This window comes from Pholis gunnellus, assembly GCF_910591455.1.
Source record: "Pholis gunnellus genome assembly, chromosome: 19".
NCBI lineage: Eukaryota > Metazoa > Chordata > Actinopteri > Perciformes > Pholidae > Pholis > Pholis gunnellus.
In genome coordinates this window covers 10,671,585-10,699,489 of record NC_136546.1, presented here as the reverse complement: position 1 = coordinate 10,699,489, position 27,905 = coordinate 10,671,585, and the positions used below count along the sequence as shown (strand labels likewise).

The window sequence follows — 27,905 nt, the reverse complement described above, 5'->3', positions numbered from 1 at the left end:
CAAAAGTCTGAATTGAGTGGTCGACTGTTCATGGGTACCTGATGACCCCTTGTGGGAGTTGTCTATATTAAGCACTGGTGTGCATTTGTAGTAGATTATAATGAAAATGGAAACATTGGTCATTCATGGTTTTGAAAACATTTTATAAAGTATGTTTGTATATTTCATTCGACTATGTATAAATAGTACATACATATTTGACTATGCATACTGAGCATCTTTGGCACAGTGTCATTCAGGATGAACAATGTTCTTATTGTATGGTAACATTTATAACTACAATAAGTAGTTATCAAGGAATGCAATATATAAACGTTCCCCTTCACAATCATTCAATCAGCACATTTGATTACTCTCACAGGTTCAGGAGTTGTTCTTCATGTGTTATTACTCTTGTCCAAACCACAATAGTGTTTATATTTTGTTGTGGATTCAAGTCCCAATCACTCAGTTCTTGTCTATTTCTAAGCAGCTTATGAGAAAACTTTACATAAGCCTATATTTAGCAAGAATATACAGTACATAGACAATCACAACAAACATCTACAGACGCTACAAAGCTTGTTACATACATATTACAATACACACTATCATCATAAATAAAGCTTAATTTAGATCCAGTTATTATGACTCCTCACTTTCACATATCAGTCACAAGTCAAACAGTGATATGTGTACGATCAGCGGATGCCCAGTATCTGCCTGCTCTTGAACTGGCAGGTTTTCTCCACTTCACTCAGTGTTTGAGCGCGCCGCTTGGCCGCCTGCAGCCTCCTCAAAATCAGATCCTGGGATGTGACGCTCTGACGGACGTCTGACGGCCGCTGGTTCTCTTTGCTCTCACCAGCAAAGTGGACTTTCTTCTTACCAGGGGAGAGGTTGTCCACATCTAGGACCAAACAGTAAGGAGTCACTGATTAACAAGGATCAACTGTATATCATCAGGTAGCTCCTAAAACAGTCTCAGCAATCCAACATGACAGCTAGATTTCAGATTGTGAGGTGTGTAATAATTCTTTATTGAGTATCATATAAAAACACAATTTACATGATTTACAAAGTAATAAATTAAGGTCATTTTAGTCATCCACATTCCAAACTGAACACATTTCTCAGTTCATTTCTCGGTTGAGTAAGTCCAGAGGTCTTCGTCTAATTCCCATACCTATGTCTTTGCCATAGAACGGTGTCAGATCCCTCTGCTGCTGTGGACGGCTGTAATTATTCAGTAAGCTCTCTGCTCTGTAACAGTAGATTGGGATAAAAAGTTTACACCAAATCAGTTGGTATGACTGACATCGCAGAATGATCAAAATAGGAGAAATGACTAGAGTATCCATTGTTGCATTTCTAGCCTTAAAAGAAACATTTTACCTCGCAAGCTTCTCGTTTGACAGTCGCTCACGAACACAAAGCTCCTGCTCTCTTTCTGCGATGAAGGGACAAAATAGAAGCTTTCATTTTTCTAATTTGTAACACACTTGCCGTGTGACAGTAACATTTTTGTATTTGCACACACATTTGTTTAACATTTGCCTGCAACACTTCTGTCACAAGCAACACAAACACTTGTTCCAGTTACAAGTTTACCTTTAGAAGACTAATCTTTTAGGCCTCAGTGCAAGAGGATAGTTTTAATGTAAAATACAAAGGATTTCACTTGTATATCCCCCAGGCACTTTAAAAAGATATTATTTAAATACTATTTTACAGTGATTTTCGATGTTGTGAAAATCCCAGCTGCAGGTGAGCATAATATCAGACAGATGTGGGTCAGCACGGCACAGAGGGGAATAGAAATAAAAGTCTTACGCTCCAGCCTCTGCTCACGTTCCTTCAGCGCCCTTTCCCGGTCTCGCAGTGCCTGCTCCCTGAGTCCCAGCTCTGCAGCAGAGGCGGGCGTCGCTTCAGCCGGCCTGTTAAGGGGACAGTCAGAGTCTGCCGACCTCCTTCGGAGTCGCGCTTGTGCCCTCTTCTGTTCCTCAGCAACAGCATCAGCCAACAGGCTGCTCTGGAGAATAGACTCCACAGAGGGCCTCAGGTAGTCCTGACAACAAAGAAACAGTACTGAACCTGACCGATATGAAAACGCAATGTTTAGCTGGTAGCACAAGTAAAGCGTCTGACAAAACTATTCATTTCTAACCTTCAGGTGGAGCATTTTGCTGAGCAAGGTGTTCAGTTCCTCAGAGTATCGGTATGGGATTCTTTTGAACTTGCCCTCTCTGATCTTCTCTGCCAGTTCTTTCTGGTTGTAAGCAGTAAACGGAGGGCTAAACAGGAGAAATCCAGGGAACATGTCAGATTCACAGTCAACAAACCGCATAGTGGGGAAATCAGCTCAAGGAGAAAAACTTACGATAATGCACACAGTTCATACAGCAAACACCCAAGTGACCAAATATCGGATTTCTCGTTGTACGACATCCGGTCCATTTGCTCCTGAAAGAAAGAAAAGTTGAAAGATAGTCGCAAACATGGCTAATTAGACTACTATCAGGAACACCAAGGGATCAGGTTACATTTTCCAAAAATGCCCTAAAAAAAAAAAGAAGACAGCAGGATTACACAACTCACTGGAGACATGTAGTAAGGTGTCCCGACAAATGTCTTTGCAAAACTGGTGTCGTGGTTCAGGATCCTTGCCAAGCCAAAGTCTCCGAGCTTCACATTCTGTCTGATATCGAGGAAGATGTTGGCTGGTTTCAGGTCTCGATGAAGAACCGTTGCCCTGCCATCACTGCGTCTGTGGCACTCCTTCAGGGCCAACGTAAGCTGCGCCATGACACGCAGAACAAACTGCTCCTCCACATAACGCCTGCCACGGTAACGACACACACAGGAAGCACAGATGTAGAAAGAAAAGATAACCCATACCTTTTACAATGCACATAAACACACAACCTGCAGTGCATTGTGTATTTCCAGACAAAGGATCACAGTCACCTTTCCTTGATGCACCGGGTGATGAGGCTGGACAGGTCCCCACCTTCACAGTACTCCATGATAATGTACAACATTGCGTTAGTCCGGTCTATGATGCGGTCGTAGTACCGCACTATGTTCGGGTGCTTGAGCTCCCTCAGGAGGTTCACCTCCGACACCAGCATCTGCTTTTCACTCTCCGCCATGGTGCCATAGTCCAGCTCCTTCCACAGGAGGATCTAGAGACAAAAGAGGCTCGACTATTCAAAGAGAGCTTAAAAATGGATGATACAAATGTAGTGTAAATAAGCAGAGTCTAAGATCAACTAACGGACTCAATAAAGTCAGTTACATAAGTTTACCAACAATAGCCACCACGTTTTATTGCTCCAAGTTTAATATTGTTTAAGTAAATGATAGATTGTGTTCATTCTTGTTTTTAAAGTTACATAGTCTTGCTTTAAACCTATAGCACTGCTGCCCCTCAGCTGCTAACGTAAAGTATTTACTTGTCAGACACAGAAGTACCTAACCCTAACTACCCACAGTCCACTAGACTCATCTTTTCACCTGGAAAGAAGCCGCCATGACATTTTAATTAATTGACTAAACTATGTACACCTGGGTTTGTCTGCCAACCAACAAGATTCAACTTTCTCATGTGGTTTTAACGTTTGTTCGGACATTTGTTGGTTTTGGAAGTAGAATAACGTAACGTTATCTCTCATCCATTTATAATGTCGTTTCACCACCTGTTAGCCCTAAAATACTGACTTTGGGTGCCCAAAATGTCTAACGCCATTTTTAATTCATCTTTCCGGAAGTTGTTGTTGGTTTATGTTGTGCTAAAACACTAACACAGGTTAATGGTTTCCTGGTTTAAGTGCCTGAAACATATCACACTATCAATGGTATCACAGTTTAGCTAAATCAACTGTAACTAACGTTACACGTTAACGTTTTATCGAGTGACAATAACAAACGGCCTCGTGGCTGCAGGTAAACGTTACGTACAGGTGGGCAGTGTCTCTGTGCAAACAAAACGTGTGAACAATACTCACTTTGCCATCAGGTTTCCGTCTTATTTTCTGGCATTTTCCATAGGAACCTGTGCCGATAGTAAACAACACCTCGTAATCCTCAACACGGGACGGCATCTTAACGTTGAGAGTTAACGGACTTAAGATAACGTTAATTTAGCGTTAACGTTAAGTTAGACTGTGTTGTAGTTAAGCATGAAGTTAAACCAGCGACTTCCGAAGTAGTCTCTACCTTTACTTTTCTGCTGAAATAGACCAAATGTTTGGCTTTTGGTTTCTTTGGTCGTTAACTCGTGTGTGTTGAAGTATAAACAAAACAGGAAGCGTTTGCTCTCGGTTTAAATCGGTGCCCAAATCCTCATTGGTGATTGGTTTGCTCTCTCCTCACGGTGGCTCCTGATTGGACAGGGCGAAAATACAAGTTAAGAGGTTGCTAAGCGCCTGAAACCCGCGAGAGTAGAGCGGGTAGATGACGCGCGCTCACCTCACCACGGGATGGCGCAAAAAACACGGCCACGCTTCGAGGAAACAGGGTTAGGATCATTAGATGCATTCAATAATTTAGGACAATTGAAAAAAATATGGCTAAAGGGATTCTGATTGTTTTATTAACTGACTGTGTTCCACCCCTTTTGTTTTGTATAACAACGCCTCCATTTGTTGGCCTATGCCTCACAGTTCTCCTTAAACATTACAATTCCATTAAACATTACAAAGAGGTGGAGCTTCAGCCACCATGTGCACAGGTGTGTTGCATACTGTCAATGATAGAGGGGGAATGGTTACCTGGCTGCCCATGATTGAAACATACAGCTCTAATGAAGACCTGTTCGAGCAAATGCACACAGTGAAACACTGCATACATGTGTGTGGATATCTATTCTATCTTTTTGGACTCATGGATGCTTCCAGCACCTTAGAAAACATTACGTTGAGTGGAGCGGTGGCCAACCTGTTTGTATATAGTAAAAAATATATGTAATGCAAAAGTAAATACAACCATTGTTTTATCAACAGTTGAAATACAAAAAAGAAAAAAGGCATAAAAAAAACATTAACGAGGATATTTATCAAGACAGGCCTACAAAATAAATAAGTGTAAATACACTTAGATGCTTTTTTAACAGTATGGATGTACAAATGTAGCCTATTTATTTAGGGTTTACCATTAATTGTTCTACTCAATGTCTGTTTGGATTGGTTTATGGTGTATTGAGAATATTACATGTTTTCATTGAAGAGTTAACCTTTGGTGATACTGCGTATGTCAATATGGACCACAGGAGGAGTTGTTAGTAAAGCAAAGTAAAGAAACTAATGGTGATAATAAACACTATAAACTGCATGACTAATCATTTCCTTTATGAGATATATAGGCAGACATGTTTGGAACAGTGATCACGGTCTGAAATAGTCCGATACTTTTGTCCATAAAACATTAGCATTATGTGTTAAATGTGATGTACACCTATGGCCGACTTTGAGGTCCACCAACAGATCTTTGCCTTTAATGCTGCAGAGCCCTTTAACTGAGAACATTTGTTTCCCGCTGAAGCTCTGGTAGCTGTCTAGAAAATTAATCAAGCAAAGGTAAGAATAGCTCACTAAAAATATCCAAAAACCAAGTAACATTTGAGCATAAACAGTTATGCGTATATGCTCTAAAAATCTTCTCACCTGAAATGAACAGACTAACTGTCCTTGCGTGGTGAATACATTTGTAAATAGCAGCGGTAAATATTATTTTTATTGTAATAAAAAGATCTGTGACACTGACTGATGTGATCTTCAGGGCTTTGTTCTCCTCTCCTTGTTATCCCCGATATTCCTAGTTACAGGAAAAGGTTGCCGGCTGTCGCCAGAGCAGTTTCTATGCCTCATATGAGAGACACACGGGAGGCTGATGGGCATCTTATTGTCAGTGGTCATTTGATTTTACCAGCAATTATTCGGTCCATTGACAGACAAGTAATCCCCCAAATTATTCATAATCGATTCATTGTTTGAGCCATAAATTAGGCAAGAGTGCCAAAGATATGTTGGTTTCAGCTTCTCATATGGGAGGATGTTCTGGACGTTACTTTTGGCTTGATAGAGGGACAATATCTGACCTTTTGCAAATCAAACTATTGATTGAAAAAGTAACTGACAGATTATTTGATTACAAAAATATTTCTTTACATATATTTTAATGTTATTTTATCTAAACAGCCCTTTTTAGATATTGATGTTGTTTTTTTCCCTAAAATGTAAGTTGAGTGAACACCCAGATATCAATTTACAATTTCACAAGGAACAACTTCTATCTCCTCTGCACTGAGCTTATCTCTGTGATGTTGGCCTTTTGGTGGTTTCACAAGGATGACGTTGAATGAATAATGTGTCATTTACATAAAGATCACCTTGTTGAAACATACTGAGATCAAACCGGTTAGATCTGGTTATTAGGTGGAGCAATAGCATGACATTTTATTACATTTCAGATTTCCTACGTGACATAAGAAGATTATTTTCTCATCACAAGCACATTGTGATGAGTGATCCCTGCTGTCAGTAACATCTCTCTCTGTGGGGAAGCCTCAGCAACGGTTGTGTTCAAATCATCCTTTTTCTGCTCTCTGCTGTACCACACACTGACAAAACTCACACCACCAAGAGAGTGAGCGCCAGAGCCGGTCTGTCAGTCTGCCTCTGCAAAGGTCACTCCTACAAAGAGCTGGAGGAGTTTGGACATCCGCCAGGAACAGTGGAGGGAGGGAGGGGGTAGAGCGGAAAACTGACAGCTAAAAACAACAGAGACAGTCAGGTGCCCGAGGCCGCTCTAACGTCAGCTGCCCCTGTTAAAGGCCAAGAGTTGAGAAAGAGCAACAGACGGCTCCATCACAGGATAACCTCTTCACCTTTGCTGGGGGTCACTGTGATGCTGGTATGGAGGTTTATGGTACTCTTTCTTTTTGGATGCAGATTCCCCTCAAAGAGCCTTCTCAAGACAAGATAACACACATAAAAGGTGACCTACATTTCTTAATTACAATCACCCGGGTGCTTTCAGACTCCAGACTGATATGCTAATAATTAGGCTAATTACAGAAAATATTAAAGGAATAGTTTGGCATTTTGGGAAATACTATTATTTGCTTTATCGCAGAGAGTGAGATGAGAAGATTGATACCGCTCTTATCTGGTAAATGGAGGCTACAGCCAGCAGCTGTTTAGCTTAGCTTAGCATAAAGACAAACAGGGCCACCTGGTTTTGTCTGAACACAACAAAATCCACCCACCAGCACCTCTAAAGCTCACACATTAGCACTATACGATTGTTTCATGTGTGCAAAACAAAGCGCAGTAACATCCGTTACAATAATAAAAGTAGTTTCCTTTTCATGTGCAGAGGTTTACACTGAGATGATGAGCCTGGTAAGAGGTTACCTCCATTGTATTGGGGTGGAGACAGAAAACTGAAACCCGTCTGCATGTTTTGACACTAGGAGCAAAAGACACAATATATTTCTCATGATTTTGATATGAGGAACGCGTGATCCTAACAACACGGAGGGTCCGACCAGCCGTCATCATGCTCTCCTGTGACAGCAGGAGGGGCCAGCAGCTGCGGCAGACATTCAGCCCCGGCCCTCCTCTTCACAGCTGGATGTTTTAGTGCTTGCTGACTCAAGGGACACTGCCACCACCGCAGCATTCACGAGGGAGCAGGCATCAAAGTGTGACATTAAAGACCTTGGGGAGCAGTACCCGTGAAATAGTTAATTGCAAGTGTCCGAGGAGGAACACTACTTCTGCAGAGGACACAAAAGTTCCTCTGGGGACGAATTTTTCTGTGTAATGTGGGTGACCTTAGGAGGAGCTGTACTGAGGAAGAGGAGTGTCAATGCAGGGTGATGCTGCTACTCCCCATGCTGAGCAACAGCCACCGTGGCTCCTGACTGGTAGCCCTTTGGTTGTTGAAGCTTCGTGCATATTTAATCCCATTTTCCAGCTCACATCATGCTGTTTTCAACCTCAATTGCCATTGGTCGCCTGAAGCGTGCGGCTTTCCTGAAGACCCTCCACATATCACGAACTGTTGGTGCTGATGGAAACTCAGTGCCAGCCGTTAATTGGGTTAGATATAGTGACACATGCTCTTTTTGGCTTTGTTGTCCAGAGTTAAGACGAGAAGATCGATACCACTCTTATGTCTGCACAATAGATATGAAGCTAAAGCAGGCAGCTAGTTAGCTTAGCTTAGCACAGAGACTGGAAACAACTAGCCTGGCTTTGTTTCAAAACAACATTATCTGCCAACCAGCACCTACAAGCTCCCTCATTAACATATTGTATCTTGCTTGTTTAATACGAAATAAAAAACAGAAGTGTAAGGGTGGTTATGAAACACTTTCTTGTCTTGCATCAGTAACTTCCTGAGGTCTCTACTGGTTTCCTGACAACTGGTTCCAGTCAATAAATAGCTGAGTACATCTTAGTGAGCTTTAAAAGGTGCAGCTAGACAAATATTTGGACAGAGTAAGCTTACTCTGTCCAAATATTTGTCACAGCTAGCTTAGGCTAGCTGTTTCAGGTCTTTGTGCTAAGCTAAGCTAAGCTAACTGACTGCTTTAGCTTCATATCTATTTTACAGACATGAGGGGTATCAATCTAAGAACTCTTGGCAGGAAGATACAAAAACTCCAAACATGTAAAAATATTCCTTTTTATACAGTTTTGCAGTACCTCGTACTTTCCTGTTTTATGCCTCCTTATACCACATATCTACAATTATTCAGAGGGAAATATACTTTTTACTTAACTACTTCTGACATCTGTAATTACTACTTTGCTTGTTTTTCATAGAAAAAAATGTATCTTAAAAAACACCATCCATTATTCAGTGAAAAAAAGAAAGCTTTAGATTAACCAACTACAACAAAAATGCTGCACACATATGAATGCAAAGGTGATAATAAATTCTGTAATATACCGTATATAACACTAGCAAGTACTTTCACTTTTGTTACTTCATCATTTTGCTGAAGAATACTGTATGATTTTGAATGCAGGTCAGAGTACCTTTACATTGAGGTATTACTACCTTACTGAATACCTCTTTATTTCTCCTGAGAGTGCTTCCCTCTGTCCAACCTCCAACCACACCTCAATATACATCTTTTCTCCATACAGTACTACACAGATGTGCAGTAGGTGTGCTCCAGACATGGAAACACTAATAATCCCTTTGTGGTTGATGCAGCAGTAAACCGTGTATCAGGGTAAGGAGAGTTCACAGTGACTGGAGCCTGGGCGTCACAGCTGAAATCAGAACTGTGTAATATAAACCAGTGACTTTCAACAGCTGGTGACCGACACCACAGTTAAACAACGGGCACAGGACTGGGCACACACGGGCTTCGGTCAACCGGAGACCGTTCTCAGCCAGCAACTGAGTGAAGTGAAAATGTGAAAGTTGACATTTACATTTGCATACAAAAGAGAACACTTTGAACAAGAGTGTCATTTGAAATCAGTTACAAAGGATGCTTTCCTTTTTTAAATTCCTATCGGACCCTCAGGATTCCTACATACTGTGGAAGAATCAAAGAATAGTTTGACATAAACATGCTTATTGTTTTTTTTGCAGAGTTCACGTTAGATGAGATGATTGACACGACTTCCTGTTTGTTAAATACAACGCTAACTTGATTAAATATGAGACAGGAAGCAGAGAGAAACAGCCAGTCTGGCTCTGTCCATAAGAGAAAATAAATAAATATCCAAGTTATAAACACCGGTTAACATGATAAATACAAGTATTAACGCTACAAGGCACTTTCTACTGGCTGGCACATAACCCTGCATAATATGGAGCCAAAATGAAGTAAAAATGATCAGACAAGTCACAAGTATAACAGGATAAGTCAATAAATATTAGATTAAAAGAAATATAATGCTTTATACTTTTTCCTTCCTTCAATCAGTTAAATAAAGCAAAAAGCTGTATTTCCCTTTACCACCAATCAATTGATAAAATACATTTGAACTATATATAATATTACTCTACTATATTTAAAAAATCTAATTTTATTTCTCAGCTCTTTGCCACATTTTTCTTAAAGATGATCAGCTAGCCTTCCCCCACTGCTTACAGTCTTTATGCCAAGCTACGCTAACTAGCTGCAGCTCCATATTTAACACTCAGGTATGACACTTGTATCGATTTTCTCATCTTATTCTCGGCAAGAAAGTAATTATGCATAATTCCCCAAAATGTGGAAATAATCCTTTAAGCTTCCTTTTAAATGTCCGATGCATTCATACCTGAACACCTTTGACTACAGAGGAACTGAACAGCATAAAAATACACTACTGAAGTGTATAACACTTGTTAAAGAAAGCATAACACTGTTTGGCTTCTTTATGATGTTTTATTCCAGCACAAGTCTTTTGTGTTGTAAAATGGCTGTGTAGCTAGGAATTAAAGGAGAAGTACAAAATGGAAAATTACAGACAGCTCTAGTATAATTTGTTTAAATCCCTATTGTGTTTATTTCCTAAAACCACATCGAGGAAAAACATTTTTTCCCTGCCTTCTTTGGAAACATGGTCAGAAAATAAATAAATAACAAAAAAAAATAAAAAATAAAGAAGTGAGAAGGTGAGGAAAAAGAAAGATGAAGCTTCGTTTCACTCTCACGGTGGAGGGGGATCTGAAAGGGCCGCTGGGTGAATCACATTTACCGCCCGATTTAAAGAGTTTGTCGCGACCCAGTCGGGCCCTTTTCTTCTCATTCCACACAGCTCCTACTAACAGGGGCACACAGGGAGGGCAGTTAACTACTAAAACGCACATTTTATGCATTTCTTCTTGATGATGATGATAATTGCTGCTCCCCTATAATCTTCCTAATTTAAGCAGACTAAGCAAATTACACGATGGACCTCAAAACCACAACACAAGTGTATTTGAGAGAGAACAGCTGCGTCATTGCAGGGCCCTGCCAGAGCTTCCCTCCTCAGTGAAGAGCGATCCCTTCCTCACTGGCCCGGTTTGAGCTCGACGCCAAGACACAATCCTGAAAACAAATGTTTGCCGAGAGGGAGAGTGAGGAAACAGCATTATTTTGGGGATTGTGGTCCACCGGGACATCAGGTAAGGCTTGATATTCAGGGTTTTCCACTAAATCCTGATGACGTAAAAATGTACAATGGTACAAGTTTGAAACTGGGCCCCATGTGTCGCTGTGCAGACGTTGTGTCAGCCAACACACGGGCGTACAGTAGCTCTAATTGTCTTGAAGCACACAACAACTTCCTGGTCAGGAAATCAACATAAATGAACAAATAAAAATAAAAAAACAAGGTCAACACTGAGAAATGAAGGGAGAATCCTTTCTTTCTTCTTTTTTTTTTAAAACTAAATTTCTCTGAAATTATCACAGAACAAAAAGAGAAACGCTGCCGTCATTCCTAACAATTAAAACTCTTCCTCAGCTTTGTTATGTACAAGATTTAAACATACCATGACATGAAGACGACAGTTTCATGTAATTTAAAATGAAATCAAATTTGACCACTTGTGGTGAAATTGCCGCCACACTCTGACGTAACAGAGCAACACGACATGAATCATAAATATCAAAAAGGAGGGGGAATAGGACAACCACACACACACTCACTTAGGCAGGTTATGCTGTAAATTTACAGTAATGACACCTATAGTTCTGTAAGCCAAAATCTCTATTTTAGAATGCTGAACATTAGGGTAGCTTTCTATAAAAAAAATCATATTTTTCCATTTCTTTTCCCCGCCCGACGACACTAAGCATATGGCTTAAATATTTGTAAAACTATGTAGTCCAATGGGGGAATAAGAGTCTCTGCCTTCTCAGTCTGGCTTGCTGAGATGATCCTTCGCGACAGATGTCTACTCTGCTGTGTGTAGCTGCACATGGCTGTGTGCGCACATGTTTGTGTCAAGTGTGTGTATGACTGCTGGAGAGCAGAGCATGAAAAGGGGAATCCACAACGAGGGAGCTGCTCTTTAGGCGATCAGACTGCAATTCTTGCTTCATGTGCCACCATCTTTTTTTTTTTTTTTTTTTTTTAAATAAGCACTTCGGCACCTTCTCCTCTTCCTCCCTCCAACGCCTCACAAAGAAATCCTTAAATCAAGCGCCGCATCATTGCCACCATCCCTTTAGGCTTTCAGCAGGGCTGCCAGTGTAAACATTATCCTCCTTTCTCAGTGGGCTCAGAATACTGCCTCGACGGGGGGGGAATAAATTTGACAAAAAGACGTCAACAACAAATACAATGGCCGTTGTTGTGGAGATATGCAGGTTAAGGGAAGAAAAACGAAAGAAAATTGAAACATTGACGGCTACCACGCAGGAACATTTCCTGGGACAGGGAGCCGTTAGGGCAGTATGGATCCTTAGTGCAATGAAGGCCAGAGGAGCAGCGGGCTGCGCAGCCTCGTCGTCCGTACGGCCGCTCGCTCTGGAAGATGTGGCCGGGCCGGCTAGTCAGCAGCCGAAAGAGAGGTCCAGTGGGCTTCATCAACTCTCGCCAGGAAGAAGAATAAGGGCAGACATTATGCTTCTAGTCACATATATTCACTCACACACACACACACACACACACACACACACACACACACACACGAACTCGCGTCCATACACACTTTATACTCTGTAAAACTACTACGGCTAAAGCCTAGGAGGGGAACAGAGAGAGAGAGAGAGAGTCCGGTCCAGAGCGTCCTCTGGAGGAGTCCTGAGCCTCGTTTCGTTCACTTCGAATAAAAAGTGATGTACCTGTGAGCGTCTACGTGTATGAGGACGTGTAAACATCGAAATGTGTGTCGTGACGAGTGCGAGAGATTATTCTGCTAGGCCGTTGGAGTGAGTGTGTGGTGTTAGGGCTGTGTGCAAGTCTGCTATGCCTGTGACCAGTTTCCTATTGTATTGGTATTTGCATTCTGTGTGTTTGTGTTCTTCATATGTTGTTTTTTTTTGTTGTTGATTCCTGTTAAGTCTCTCCACTGTTGTAAATGTACATTCATCCATCGTAGGGGGGGAGGGGGGGGGGGGGGGGGGGGGGGGGGGGGGGGCAGGTATGACGCTGGGCCACACACCAACTGATCCTGAGGCTTTTCCAGTGGTCCAACAAAAGACTCTCGCCTCATCAGCGCGCTCAAAATAAACAGCAGTAGAGGTACTGGAGGACGCGGTACCACACGTAGCCGGAGGCGAACGCAAACGACTGGATAATGCACAGCCACACGGGGTCCAGGATCATCGGCCGGGGGACCGCCTCCTTCTGTCCGTCTTGAGCGGGGAATGATCCTGATGAGGAGGACAGAAATACACACGAGTCACAATTTTGCTGACGTGCATATTTCTTAAAATTTGTTCAGAAAGATGTTGTGATTTAAAGTCAAACTGAAATTTATTTCTTTTTCTTAAAAATGTGTACTAATGTCCTTGGTGTTTGTTTCAACTTGTGTACGCATTATAAGCCAGTTTGATGTATTTTAGCTAGTGGCGAAACGATACGACGTGAACCACAGAGTAGCATATGGAGCACTGAGGTTACACGACTGCTGCTGCTGGGAGCTTTGACAGTCTCATCATTTGCAGCCGCTACATCTGGACCCATGAGACGGCCAACTCCAGCTACAGCAGAACCTCTCTTTGCATAGCGTGTGGCGAACACGGCACTCAGGAGATGGATGCCAATCACAAATGACAAGTTACAGACGGCTGTCTCTATAACGCAGATGTATTAAACATCATGTGACAAGAAACCTGCTTTCCATAATCGGGGGTTTCCTGGAGTTTCTTGGTCATGCAAGCTGGGAATCACATTTTTTGGCTTTGCATCTCCGTTCTCCATATGCCTGCTCAGCAAACACGTTGCTCTGTACTCCACACTAGTAACCGTAGCGGAGAAATAAATAGTTTATAAACATAGTCATCGTTAGCCTCTTTTGAAAAATAGAAAAGATATGCACCACAGCTGCTGTTTCGTTATAGTTTATATGTCTTGTACATCAAATTGAGGAGTTCAACTTCAGTTCAACTTTAACAACCTGACATGGTGAGACAGACCTGTGTCGTAGAAGTTGGTCAGCAACTCTTCTTTCTCCACAAACCTCTGATACAGCCAGTCAGTCAGGGCCCCCGCCTCCACGGGAACCTCTTTTATTGGGTACATCCTGAAGGAAAGGGGGAGAGACAGACAGGGGGAGAGAGAGAGATGAAGCACACAAAAAAAAAAAAAGAATTACCCGAGTCTCACTCGGCACAAACTGTCTGCATTGATCCGTCGTGGATGCTGCTGTCCAAACTCCAGGCGTCAGCCGGGGTCCCTGAGCGGAGCAGACTGTTTAAAGCTGGAATCTATTACAGCCGTCGGTGTGTTTACTGAAGCTTCAGCGTGTTTCGTGGATGTTCAATAGCTGGCAGGTTCATCAGAGAGACACAAGTGCTGAGGAGGTCCTGACAGGAGACGGACAAGTCGTGGAGCTCCACAAAATACTTTGGTGTGTGGGAAGAAAACGTTATAAGAAGAAGAAAAATGTTCTCCTGTTTCATCTCTATTCCTTAGCCTGGCTGACATCGAATTGTCGACCTCCACTAGCTGTTTATTCCTCAAATGAAACATCTCCAGCAGGCTGAAACACAACGACTGATGCACCGGTTGACATTGTGAAAATAACGAAGGGTCACTTTTACAAGCCAGTGCTGATGAAGTCTGGTCTCCAGCCAGAAGGGGTCCCCAGTAGGCTGCACACAGAGCGGCTCCTGGTCACCTTCAAACAGAGGTTACAGTCTCCTGCCTCAGACCTGCAGCTCCTCAACATCCCCGCCTGGATAATGTCAACCATAACGGATCATCTGTGCCTATGAGGAGAGCTTCTGTAAGAGGGTAGTGAGACGTGTTCCAGTATTGATCACTGAAGTGATCAATTTATATATATATATATATATATATTTAAAAAGACATCTAAGCTAAATGTAACAGCAGTCGGTCAGGATGCCTCGTGGTTTAAATCCAGTTTAAGAACATGTTTCCCCGCTCTGTTGCAGGTAAGAACATATCAATACATGAGCCACCATACCCTAAATTTAAACATCAATATTACAAAATAGATTATAATCAAGAGTGTGTCTTTTTGAGGCATTTTTGGTCAGCATGAGCCTTTATTCTGATGATTAGTGGTCTAAAACTGAGCTGAGAGGACTGATTGAGACACAAAGTGAATCAGCAACTAATTCTAGAAATGATTAATCGATCATGACGTTACTGTTCAAGCACAAATCTCCAACAGTTTTCGAGCTTTGGAATTTGGACAGATCGTGAGATGGAACAAGGAACTTGAACATCAACATTGGTTCTGGGACATTTGAAGTATTTGACATTTAATCAAGAACATAAATAGCGGGTCAATTGAAAATAAAACAATTCAGTTTCAGCCCTAATTTCCCACAAAAGTATTCACATGATCCCCTAAATAAAATGATATATATATCATTTTATTTAGGGGATCATGTGAATCGAATGTCCACATAACCCGTAGATAATATTGTTTTCCTGGACATGAGCCAGCCTGATTAAACGGTTTCCATAGAGCTTTCTCTTTTTCTCTCTCTGAGCCCGTACTCTGAATATTATTGGTGTAAAAAGGACATCATTGCAGTAAAAACATGCTCTTTGTACTGAAGCCGTCTGTACGACCAAACCAGGAAGAGGCTCAGCATCCTCGTTCCACAGATCAGACCTGACGACTCCACACAGACTTCCGTTTGGGGACAGTATTGTAAGTGCACATCTGCAGACCCTTCTACTCATTATCCACCAGTTGAAGAAGATCCTCTTTGAGCAGAGCAACTTTTCCCCAGCGGCAAGAAACTCTTGTTAAATATAAAAGATAAAAACGTCCACCATATTCACCTATTTAAAGTTTTACTAACACTGACTTTTTGAGGATAAGTGAGTGGATCTGGCTTCACAAAACTGGAGCTACGCTGCTGTGGCCACCTGACAGGCTGATTACAGGCGAAAGCAAGACGTTCCACAACGCTTCCCCCACCGAGTCTGTGGGTATCGGGTGTCTTTCATGCCATAGGAACCAACCACTAGCACTGATGGATCCCTAAAGCACCAGAAAGGAGAAACCACATTCAGAAAGAGGCTTAGAACAATAGACTCCAATATTGCCCCTTAAAAGTAACACTGATACGATAATATGTGGAAACTAAGTAGCAACTAAAACAAAGCCACCACTAGAACAATAAAAGCCGTGTTTTCCTGTTTGCCGATCGGTGGTAATTTGTTGTTTCCGACTGCACATGTAGTTCCCATTAAGAGTATAAATTTAGAGAGAAAATTACAATTGTTTTCCCCAGCAGTGATTGGTGAAGGTGTTGTTGTCATTAAATATAAGTATATAAATGAATGAATTCCTAAATGTAACACATGCGAGCCTAGAGAGCGTTTCACACCAGCTCCAGCAGAGGAAGCCTGCCAAAGTCCTTCTACTCGACTCTTCAATGTAAACAGAACGCTCCGTGACGCCGTCAGAGGAGTACAGGAGCCGGCGTGGGACAATTCTCAGGAGGTTTGAACAGCGAGGGACTTGGGTAGTAGGTGGCGCCCACAGAGCTTTCCTACAGCCGAACTATTCATGATCTTTTGGCATCGACCAGGTTTGTTTGAAGAACAAATGTCTGTCGCCCCTCACGGCTCACAGGACTCAATTCCTGCTCTGAATCTCCCCGACGCTCCACATTCAGGTGGCTACCAATAGCGCCGCCTCGCTCCAGTCGTGTGGGTTATATCGGATTAGGGCGACAAGTAACTGTAATCAAATCCTCACATTTGAGAAGCTGGAGTGAGCACAGGGCTGGCGGTGGTGGTGGGATCTGGTGACGTGTTGGCGTGGGGTCATGGCTGCACTCTCATGTCCACACTAACCCACTTGGCAGCGTCCGGCTGGTTAACCTGACACACAGACACCTGAGCGAGAGCTGCAGCGCCTTCTGTAAATAACCATTTATCGGACTTTCGCCACGTGTGTGCTGGGACGGGTCGATATGGACCAAAGATCTCTGTGGTTTTCAGGCTGAAAGTCAAAGTCACGTGTGAGATGTCATCAATTAAAACACAAATCATATCACATGGACAATGTGAAAGCTACGTTCCAGACAAACTATTGAGGACCGCTTTGATTCAATACATTTAACAATATAACGCTGCCATTTTCAACAATTTCTTTGGTTGGATTACTCGTGGAAAGTGATATTATTGCGTACTTAAATTAAATTCAGGTTATGAAGGCGGTGAATCAGACACTTTTGATCCTCCAGACTTACTGCCTTGTTTGAACCGTTTAGCTTCTGTAAAGCTCTTATTCTTAAGATATTGTTTCCCCTGCTAACTGGCCTGGGAAGCTAATTTAATTAGCTGGAAGAGTCTGGTCATTGTTTGGGGACTCTATGCGTCCCCAAATCTCTCTTGCTGCGAGATCTTGAGGAACAAAGAGGTGCCCTGGGAGGCCTGCTCTCGGGCAGAATGTGGCAAAAGGTGAATATTGAAATTAACAGCCAGTGTTGCTCGGGGAGAAGTCTCCTATCCGGCTCTCTGTCTCTTTCTAGTTAAGATAACGGTCCTCATCTCTGTGCAATGAAGCTCCAAATCCCAAACGGCTGCCGTCGAGTTCTTTCTCTCAATCCTCCTGGGACAAGAGCGTCAGTGTTACCAGCTAAAGCAATGATTAAACAAAGTATGATAAAGAATACATGAAGGTTTTATTGGATTTGTGCTACACTGGATCAATTATGATGGTGCTTTCCTTGTATACTTGTACTTTTGAGGTCCTTAAGTAAAGCGCTCTTACGGGCTCTTGCTTGCAGAAAGCCGAACCTTCGTCTGCAATCATTGAAAAGTTATCCGACGGCGGGAGCCCGCTTGTTAATTGCTCCGTTTAGTCTTTAATCTGCTTCCTCTCTCGCTCAAAGCTGTCCATGTTCCAGACAGATGTGAAAAAAGAACAAGAGAAGCTGTTAATGAGCGGTCGCAGTATTTCTGGTGACTGATGAAACATTTTCATTATGTTCTACAATTAGAAACAACGGACAGCTCACACAAACGTGTTACATGTGCACTAGTGTCCGGTTGTCATCAGGTGTTTTAGAGTAACAACAACAGAAACAACACTTTATTTCAATTAATATATAATCCTCTGTGATGTCACATCAGTGGCTAAAACGGAAGTGATGAACTGCCGTTTACTTTAAGAGAGTGAAACAAGCCGATGTAGACGGACGGCCGATCATAAAGTAAACTGAACGGGAAATCCCATCTCTATTCTGGTTGGTTTGCAACGATGTCGTCGTCGTCATATTTGGTAAAGTCATCGCATCAATAAGCTTCATAACGTTTCTAACTTATTAATTATGTTTTGACCATAACTGATTATCTAGGACTATGAGAAATGAATTTGAAACTAAAGATCTTCTTTTAGAAATGAAAAAGTAAGTTAAAAGGTCAAATAACTCTGTTTCCATCATGCAGAGCGGACATCACAACCCAGTGACACATACTGCACACATGCAGCATACATGAGCTCGTAATATCCGTTCTTTATGGTAGTTATTATATTACATGTTGATAATGTCTTTACATATTTCACAGCCGATATACAAAAGAAGATTTGTTCCTTTAGGCCGGTGTGAAAGCCGTCGACTGAGCTCTGGGGCGGACTAAAGCGACCGAAGGTCTCGGCTCATGGTGTGTAGTGTGAAAGCAGACCGCCCACGAGATATTAAATTCAAAAGCTTAACTACCACTAAACCCCATCTCACTAAGAAGGCGATCTCCTGATCGGTAGCACCCTCTCACCTGGTCCCTGTGACCGTGACCGGGGAGGGTGTGGAGGTTAACAACGGCTTAGCATGAGCGCATTGACCTCTTATCAGTGCAGGGCGTAGACCGAGGCGGCCGTAAAACCACCGTCATAGATGTGGACGACATGACCTGTGCCGACTTTATACTCACACAAATGTCAGCGCACCCTGATCTTTATGAGCGAGCGTGTTTGAAGTCGGTTTCAGTGTAAAGAAGTAGGACACAAACCGTATCGTCTACACACATTCATTTTCTCTCGAATCAGAACAAATCCTTTAAAAACACCAAAGTTACACACAAAAAAAAAAGCTAACCGACCGAAGAGTTTCTTGATGGAAAAGGTGTGTTTGCTCTTCTCATAACCTGCATATGCAGGAGTTTGATTGAAAAGATGATTCATCCAATCAGCTGCCAAGTATCTTTAAAAAAGGGCCGGCCCCACAGTTTCTAAAGATGTCTCTGTGTAACAAACCAAAGACTAAACTCAATATAACTTCTAAAGGCATTTGCTTTTTCAGTTCAGTAATTTCACTGCCTTTCATGTCTTCCACCCATCTATTGAACAAAGTACACATGGGGGGGGAAATCGCTCCTGCAATGTGTTTCTTTGGCATCAGACGTCCTCTGAAGACCCTGAGCTTTGGAAAAAGAAAACCCGTCTACTCATCAATTATCTCTAACAATAAGGTACTAATTACACTCGCAGGTAAAACACACGTGTAAGAGAGATTAATCCTGGGGGGGGGGTGTTGAATGAACCTCAGGAAATGAAAAGTAGAAAATGTTGCGTCATATTTACATCTAGTAACGACTAACTTGCAACCTGTTTACAAAAGATCTGCCTCAGATATCTTGAAGCGGGAACAAGCTCAACACTTCTGTGCGAGTGCCTCGTCTCGGAGAGAAAGGCCAGGTGTGCAGCTAGAAAGCATCCGTGTGATGACCAGTCACACTCAAGACACAATGAAGCACCTTTTAGATATTTTCAAACAGCAGCTTTGAGAAACGCACAGAGCAGCACAAAAAAAAAGAGAGAAAGTGAGAGAGGAGATGGTGCCTTTAAAAGAAAAGGATTTCAACATATTCAACACCCACTACTGCCCTCGCTCTGCCTCTGTACACCCACCTAGCTCTCCCATCTGCCATTCACAGAGGGCTTATGATGCCGCAATCTGGAAGGCTGAGATTATGTGGAGGGAGGGCAGGAGACACGGCGAGAGAGGGAGGGCGGGGCTGAGGGGTGAGGTGTGGAGGCAGCGAGAGAAGGAGGGACGTGGAAGTATTCAAAAATAAAAAAATACTGCTCAACGTGGATTCATCTAGAATATTGCTCAAATTCTCAGCGGCATGCTTGAAGTCGAGGCGCAGCAGTGATGTATGCAGCCCAGTGAAGGATAGCTAGTCAGTGGTCTGTATTAAAAAACAAAAGACCAAATATCAAAGATTTAACTAGCCAACCGTTTTCCTGATAATGCAAATCTGGTGAAAAGAAGAGGTGAACGCCAAAAAATGCCTCACTAAATGGATGAAGTCACCGATTTGCAGAGCCGAACATCCAATCGGGGAGCTGTAATACACACAGTATGCCAGCTGCAGATTCAACACGCTGAATCATCAATAAGAGCCGGCAGCTGACACTCTGCTTGTCGTCGCGGCCCTGACGCTGCATGTGAGGTTTCTCTTTTGGGAATGTTTTGTGACAACACGATGACTTCTGAGGTTATCGTAATAGAAACAACAATAGAAGGGGATCAGGAGGCGTGGCACACTCTGAAACACACAGTGAGACAGGGAATCCTCGGTTTCTTTTTTTTGTAGTAGAAGACACATCATTGGAAGCTTCTTCGGAGTAAAAAGAATAGTTGGGGGGGGGGGGGGGAGATACTCCTGTCTAGATCACATTGCTCACTCCCCCACAGCGCTCCCTTGATCAGGCAGATTAATCCTCTTGTTGACTTGGAGGCCCAACTTCTGGCTGATCAGCGTCATCTACACGACTGGAGCCGGGTGTGCACACTTGTAACAGGAACAGCACCCCCCCCCCCCCGGCCTGCAGAGCTGCTGACCGAGCGAGGGAAGCTGATTGTGTCAACGGCTGATTAAAGAGTCTCAGCGGTGGGGTGGGACCGGTGCATCCTCTGCTCTTCTAATTAGACTTAATGAGTGCTTAGCTTTCGCCCACGGGGGAGCAGATGCCTCAAAAGAGCAGCCAGCAAGCCAGAGATCATAAATCATCTTTAACTTTGCCCTCTTACACCCTGCACACAGAGGTGCACACACACACACACTTTAGACAGGAGGCTGGTCAAGATGACTGCTGCTTGAGTTCGGTTACATCACTTATGATCTAGCCTGTCAAAGCAATGCACAGAGGGCCACGTTTGTCCTGAGCAGAGCCTACAGAAAATCTAATCCTGGCCCACCTTCGTCGTATCCTCGAGTGGTGTAGATTAGCAACAGAGGGGAACCTGGAGGACACGGCAGGACAACGTGGAGGGGCAAAGGCATTCGCTGTATGAGAGAAGTGATATTCCTGGCAACAGAATATCAGGATGGGCTGTGCGTTTACCTTTTATTACAACCTGCTTTTTTCCCCCCTTATTGGTACATTTCAAGCCAACGTGTACTTTAGAACACTGCGATATCACAAACTACTTTCTTCTTTGCCTCAAACACAATAATCAGGCACAGTCAGTGCTTAGAAATGTCACCCGAGTGCAAGAGATAAAACAGTCGTAGAAAAGCAGCTTCATGGCGCTACTAGAGGTCTGAAACTCCACAGGGAGCCTTTAAAGTCAGGCGTGTACTGCTGACTCACGAGGTATGCAAGGTGGGCTCGTCTGTAGTGAACTTGTGTCATCAGTGGGCGAATGAACCTAAAGCTCTCCATCGAAACAAGTGAACGCTGCTAATGTGAGTCACACTAAGAGTCTCAAAGTCTCTGTGTACCAAAGTGTAGCTCTGCTATAGACCTGGGCTGTGACTCTCTGGTTGTATACATTCCTCATATGATGAAATGTATATTTTATTCTTACCTGTAGTGTACATGCGTGACTGTAGGAGGTCTGTAGCCAAAGATCCACGTCTGGATGTCCATGGGTCTTGCTTTGGGGTAAGCTATGGTCACATCTACGACCCACTGCAGGCCTTTACGTTTATTACCTGCCACGGTAGGAAACACAAATACGGGAAGTTAGGACGCATTTGAAAAAAAGGCAGGGATCCAGGCAGCACACTCAAATAATCCACACGGTGAGAGCCTTCTCGTTTAGCCTCAGCCGACGAGGTTCTGAGGGGGGGGGGGGGGGGGAGACACACGGCTGGGAGAGATTCAGCGGCCCTTCAATGAACCCTGGGCATCCAGCATGTTATTATACCAATAAATGACCACAAAACAAATCTAATTAAAGCGTAGCGGCAGGGTAAGAAAGAGAAGACGACAGGTGGAAAAGAAAGAAAGAAGACAGAAGGACGAAGGTTGACCAGAGGGAATGCTAAACATGCGATAGATATGTGCGTGTGTGTATTTATACACACTACGCAGGGTCACCTGCATGCAAACACAAACATATATGTTGTATTTTCTCTACATTAAACCTCTTGCAAGTAAGGTTGGCATTACTTACTTCAGTGTGTTAATGTGTGTGACTATTGGGAGTGGAGAGAAAACAAACGAGAGCTGATCCACCAACATAAAACTGCTGAAAGCCATATTTCTTTACTTTCTACTTGCTACACGTTTCCCCTCGGATTAAGCATGAGAGCTGATCTATTCTAAGCAAATCCCAGATCTGTCTTTGCGCTGAATGCTCAGGTATGAAACACCCTTAACACCCGACTGTGGGTTCTAAAGGCAAACAAGTGCATTCACTAAACGCTGGCGTGTTCCTTTAAGCTGAACAAGCCCGTCAAATGTAAAAGGAGTAAACACCAGCGGCCTCAGTCGGCACGGACGGATCTAAAGCGAGGCTGATGTGAAGCAGTGCATATTTAACTGCTCGGCTAATGTCACAGGCTGCTGTCACTGAGCAGCAAGCACCTCCCTCTCTGAGCACAACGTCTTTATTAGAGGTAAACAAACCGTGCGACAAAGCGGAGCTACGTTCTTACAACCGATTAGCCAAGTTAACATCACGACCTATCCAAGTCAACAGCAGTAAAACGGGTAATTGTGTGAATTTTAAAATGTTCACACAGACATGTGAGAAAGCCTTTTAAAAGAGTGCGACAGAGACGTTACCAAATTAGTGGAGAACAGAGTGTCTTTGATGTTGGTACAATAAAATCACTTCATGGCTGTTAGTATAAATCACCCGTCAGTTATAGTCCCAACAGACAATGCCAACAACAGTAACCGACAAAATACAAGTCATTTTGAGTGCTAGCTCCAGGAATATGTTAAATATGGAGTGAGACCATGAGAGGATATAACTTTGTCCATCGTAATAGACTTTTCCCTGTTTATACTGTGATAGTCACGCCTTTCATAACTCTGAGTGTATTTAGCGTTTTGTTGCAAATCAATGAGCAAGACTGCTTTATGATCATATTGGATGTTTACACGTTTCCTAATTGATCTTCCAGAAAATCTATAATATCACAATACAATGCTAACCAAGCTAGCTGCCTGAGGCTGATGTGTTCCTAATACAACATCAGAAGTAATTGTTTATTACGGTTAGCTACTCGTTATGTATTTTTACCAGCTGCAACAGCAAGGTGCTCTCTACTACTTCTTATACTTTTTATACTGATCACCAACATGCAAAGTGAGGATATGAATGACACAAGTCCTTTGAATGAATGCACACCTTGGTTTACTTAGTATTATACTGGTTACAACAACAACAACCAGCTAGAAACAGGCTGCTGGCTCCTGTATATCACTGTTACAGTGACTTGATAGGCATCATTGGTATCGGAGGGAATGGCTACCACCACAGCTATCCCTGTGTGGGTAATTGGATCTAGAGGTCTGTCCAAGTGTGTTGAAAGGCAGCCATCGTCTCCTGTGAGCGGGCGGCCAACGAACGGGGCACCGAGCCAAGGTACCGCTGGTGCCCCGTGTGCCGTGACAAACAATACTGTAATAACAGCAGCCGCGGTAATTAAAAATGGCATCAGAGAGGCCCTGTCCTTCTGTAAACAGTTAAGAGGAAGGAAACACACGGGCAGATATCTGGCTCTCCATCAGGCCACTCCGCGGGCCAATTACAACACTTGAAACCCACACATGTCCCCTCCCACTGACTAAACGTGGACAGAAACTGCCTTCTGATTGGCTGGCGCTATCAATACACATCTACCGTTGGGTCACACGGAGCTCCGTTCCCACCCTAAATGACTCACAGAGATGCACTTTGCAAACACAGTTCTATAAACACATGAAACCTTATCAGTCTGAGCTGCACACGGAGACTTTCTGCAGGCCGTGAGCTTCACTGGTGACTAGTGACCCGTGTGCCTCGTATCTGCACCGCTGAATGTAGCCCAGTTGACATTGCGCGGCTGATGCACAGCGACACACACATTTACATCAAATCCTATTTCCTCCAAGTGGCCCATTTGTCTCTTGAGTGAGTCAGCAAGCTCTGGGAAGCTCTGCAGAGCATCAGGGAGGGTCAGAGGCAGACAGAGCCGTGTCTTTCATCAGCCAGGCGCACGCACACACACACACACACACACACACACACACACACACACACACACACACACACACACACACACACACACACACACACACACACACACACACACACACACACACACACACACACACACACACACACACACACACACACACACAGTATAGGTTTTAATGCCATTAGCTAGATTCAAGTAGAAGGACGAGCTCTACTGCAGCAACCAGCTTCCTCTCCTCTGAGCGGCTGGAAGAGACCAAAGGGAGAAAAAGGAAGAACTGGGGTATGAACTAGAACTACACCGAAGCAGGGAAATATATATTATGACACCACTAAAACCCTAAAAATGTTTTTAAAATCCCCTTCCTGCCCGAGGTTATAAACCAAACATCTGCTGTTGTTAGTGACTTTGTACCGTCTCTGTGCTAAATTTGCAGAAAAGCCACAAAAAAAAAAAACTTGCACACACAGCATAAAATGTAGCCCATAAATAAAGCAGTTCTCGTCTTTATCTCCGTTTTTTTACGACAGCTGATTAAGAAACACTCCTTTGATTTGACAGTCCGTCTGCAGAGGGATGAACAGGCAGCCTCTTGCCGTTAGTGCTGAGGCCGAGAAGCACACAGAGCTGCGTTAGCAGACTTGTGGAAGGCTAAAGTCCCTGAGCCACGTTCTCAATAGTGCTGGCCCAAAGTCTCTCCAAATTACTATTAACACAGCACATCCTTAAAATGGATTTTGAACCAAAGCCAGCAGAGACCGCTGGGTGGACTCGTTGCATCTGTGCATTTACGGCCGTTTGAACGCGGTGCCGTTTGCTGGGGATGGTTCCAAGAAGCGGGTTTACCGTGTCATCTGGATCCTGTTGTGGAGTTACACCACGAGCATTATTGGTGGAAAAATCGTGTTTCTCCCGAGGTAGTAAGTGAAGACCTTTCCGTTTCAAAAGAGTAAAACAAAAGACAAATTTCCCTCTCAAAGGTTGTTAATTGTAGAGTTACCGTCATGCTCACTGGCTGTAATTGGGGCTGGTGTCAAGACAGAAAAATGACTCTCCTGCAAATAACCAGCGGGGTTTCAGGGACTTTGATGCAATTCCTTGCACCTCTCTGCGTGTCACCCGTTACTTCCCCTATGATTTAAAACAGGACTCTCAGAGGACAGAGGCAATGATTTAATGCTTCATGTTTGAAGCATGCTCCGTCCGTGGCCTTCAAGCCGACATAAGATCACATTCTGTCATGAGCTACAGTTCACAGAGATTGTAGTAAAGTAAGACTAAATATATCATTTTTTCCAGAACATTCAATCAATACGGGACAAAAAAAATCCTTCAACTTCATAGAACACCTCCAGGTTCAATCCGAAGCTCACTTGTGTTTAGTGAATCAAGTGTCTTGAATGAAATGAAAAATCACCTCACAGCAAAGAGATGAGACGCTGAGATGAACACGAGACTGAAACCGGGTGAAACATTACTGAAGGTTCATTTTGAGGGAAGAGGGGCACCCTGGTGGCCTCGGGCTTTAAGGAACAACGCAATCAACATCATGTACAGCTGAGGACGTATGTGTTGCATGTAATTCCACCACCTGTATCTACTTCTAACTCTCCAATAAAGACATAAAAAGGGCAGAGAAACATACTTAAAAAAACATGTTAAGGTCGTGAAACCCAGCCCTAATAACAAACTTCATAGATCCCACAAATATTCCAGTGAAAAAAACAAAATTTGATCAGAAAAGGTTGAATTTGGGCTAGTTACCCGTCTGGTTAAGGGTCCCAGTCTCGCTGCCCACGCTGCCGTTCTCCTGCTGGGCTGACAGGGTTTTTAGGATAACCTGCGTGGCCCCGAGACGAGGCAACGTGACGTGGGTCAAGTGGGGGAGAGAATGCTTCTTGGCGAACAGCTGGCTGGTTTCCCGCCGCTTGCGCAGGAAGCCGCCCTCCGGGAACAGCACTATCCACTTCCTGTCGCGGCTGTGGTAGTATTTCTCTAGGTGATCTTTCAGGTAAACCAGCTGCTTGTCTCGGTAAGCTTTACCCTGTGGGAACAACAGAGATACGTTAAGAAAAAGCACAACGCAAGCAATTGTAGTTTGAAACAAAAGAATTGAGGCCAAGTGCTGAATTAATTTAACTTAAGATGGATGCTTTTAGTCCGCATACAAACTAATAAAAACCAAGCGAACACAAGTTAGATGCAGAAACACCGTTGAGCACTTAAAGCAGCATTAACGGCACGACTTGAAATGGATGCAAAACACGACGGCCTTGACAACATTAAGAGCATTAGCAGTAACAGTACGAAGAGGAGCGGGATTGATTTTTAGTGAGGCTCGGTCAGAAGCCATGTTGAAAGCATTAGCAGACCCGGGCTGGACTCTGCATGTGTCATGAGAGCACACATGCAGCTACATGCGAGCATACATAGTGTGCGTTCTTTTCAATATATGCATTACCCCCCCAAAAAATCCTAAATAGCACATTAATTAAGGAATACTACACCAACATTATTCATGATGCATCAACATGAATTATTAGGAGTTATGGATAGCACCGCTGGTTGTGTGTCGTAGCGGCGATCTTAGTCTATTTATTTATATGCATACATATGAGCTCATTTGTTCTTATGGGCTTTTGATGCATTTGATGCGATTATTGCACATGTTGTAACCGTCTTCGTTTCAAATAAAAAAGGAAATTCCTTTAGGTTGTTTCTTATGAGAACTGCACAAACATGGGTGTGTTTAACTGAACACAACAAGGATTTTTGAACAATCTATTTATCATATTTGTAAATAAATATGCACTCACACAGTATTACCTCACTGTACCAGTTATACTTGACTCCAGTGAGGATTATGTCTAACTAGGCGGCTGAAATGTAACCAGAAAATGTCAACAGCTGCTATATTCAGAATATAAAACATGGAATCAGCTTTGTACATCCTTTAAATAAAAAAAAACATTATCACTAATTTGAGGAATGCGTCTAATTTGAAGTAGAACAAGTCCATTTACAGACGTGTGCAACAAGTACGTGTGCTCGGGCCATCAAAGCCTGCTGTGTTGTGCCGTGCAGAGTGATGCTACAGCCTGAGTGGACAGCGGATGCTCGGGAGGCGGGGCCAGATGCTGGCTGTGCTGGGTGGATGTGAAGTATTCTGGGGGAAGGATGTCAAGAATGCACACACACAAGGATGCCAGAAGGGATCACAGAGAGGGGAGATGGCCCGGCCCGCTAACGGCCCTCCACTCTAGCTCGTCTGTGTGTCTGTGAGCGGGCTCAGAGCCCGATGTGAAATTCCACGGCAAAGCATTTCCATGACCTAAAAAAAAAAAAAAAACTGTATTCCCCCTTGCCACGGCTGTGGTGTTTTTGCAGCTCAAA

At 43.3% G+C, this 27,905-nt stretch overlaps 2 protein-coding genes across 2 annotated transcripts in view; both read right to left on the bottom strand.

Annotated features, from left to right (window-relative positions):
- Positions 1-205: 205 nt before the first annotated feature.
- Positions 206-4,128, bottom strand: nek2 (NIMA-related kinase 2). The gene is made up of 9 exons (XM_079180174.1): positions 3,987-4,128; positions 2,947-3,164; positions 2,578-2,818; positions 2,360-2,442; positions 2,147-2,273; positions 1,813-2,047; positions 1,375-1,429; positions 1,166-1,242; positions 206-889 (listed from the first exon to the last, which is right to left on the bottom strand). The coding sequence occupies exons 1-9, from the start codon at positions 4,080-4,082 to the stop codon at positions 681-683; spliced, it is 1,341 nt and encodes a 446-aa protein (XP_079036300.1). The 5' UTR covers positions 4,083-4,128; the 3' UTR covers positions 206-680.
- Positions 4,129-13,073: 8,945 nt separating this feature from the next.
- Positions 13,074-27,905, bottom strand: part of lpgat1 (lysophosphatidylglycerol acyltransferase 1) — a 30,944-nt gene continuing 16,112 nt past the window's right edge. The window contains exons 5-8 of the mRNA XM_079180676.1: positions 26,277-26,556; positions 21,905-22,031; positions 14,069-14,175; positions 13,074-13,303 (exon numbers count right to left, since the gene is read on the bottom strand). Of these exons, the coding sequence (XP_079036802.1) occupies positions 13,152-13,303; positions 14,069-14,175; positions 21,905-22,031; positions 26,277-26,556 (666 nt within the window). The 3' untranslated portion in view covers positions 13,074-13,151. The remainder of the gene's footprint in view (positions 13,304-14,068; positions 14,176-21,904; positions 22,032-26,276; positions 26,557-27,905) is intronic.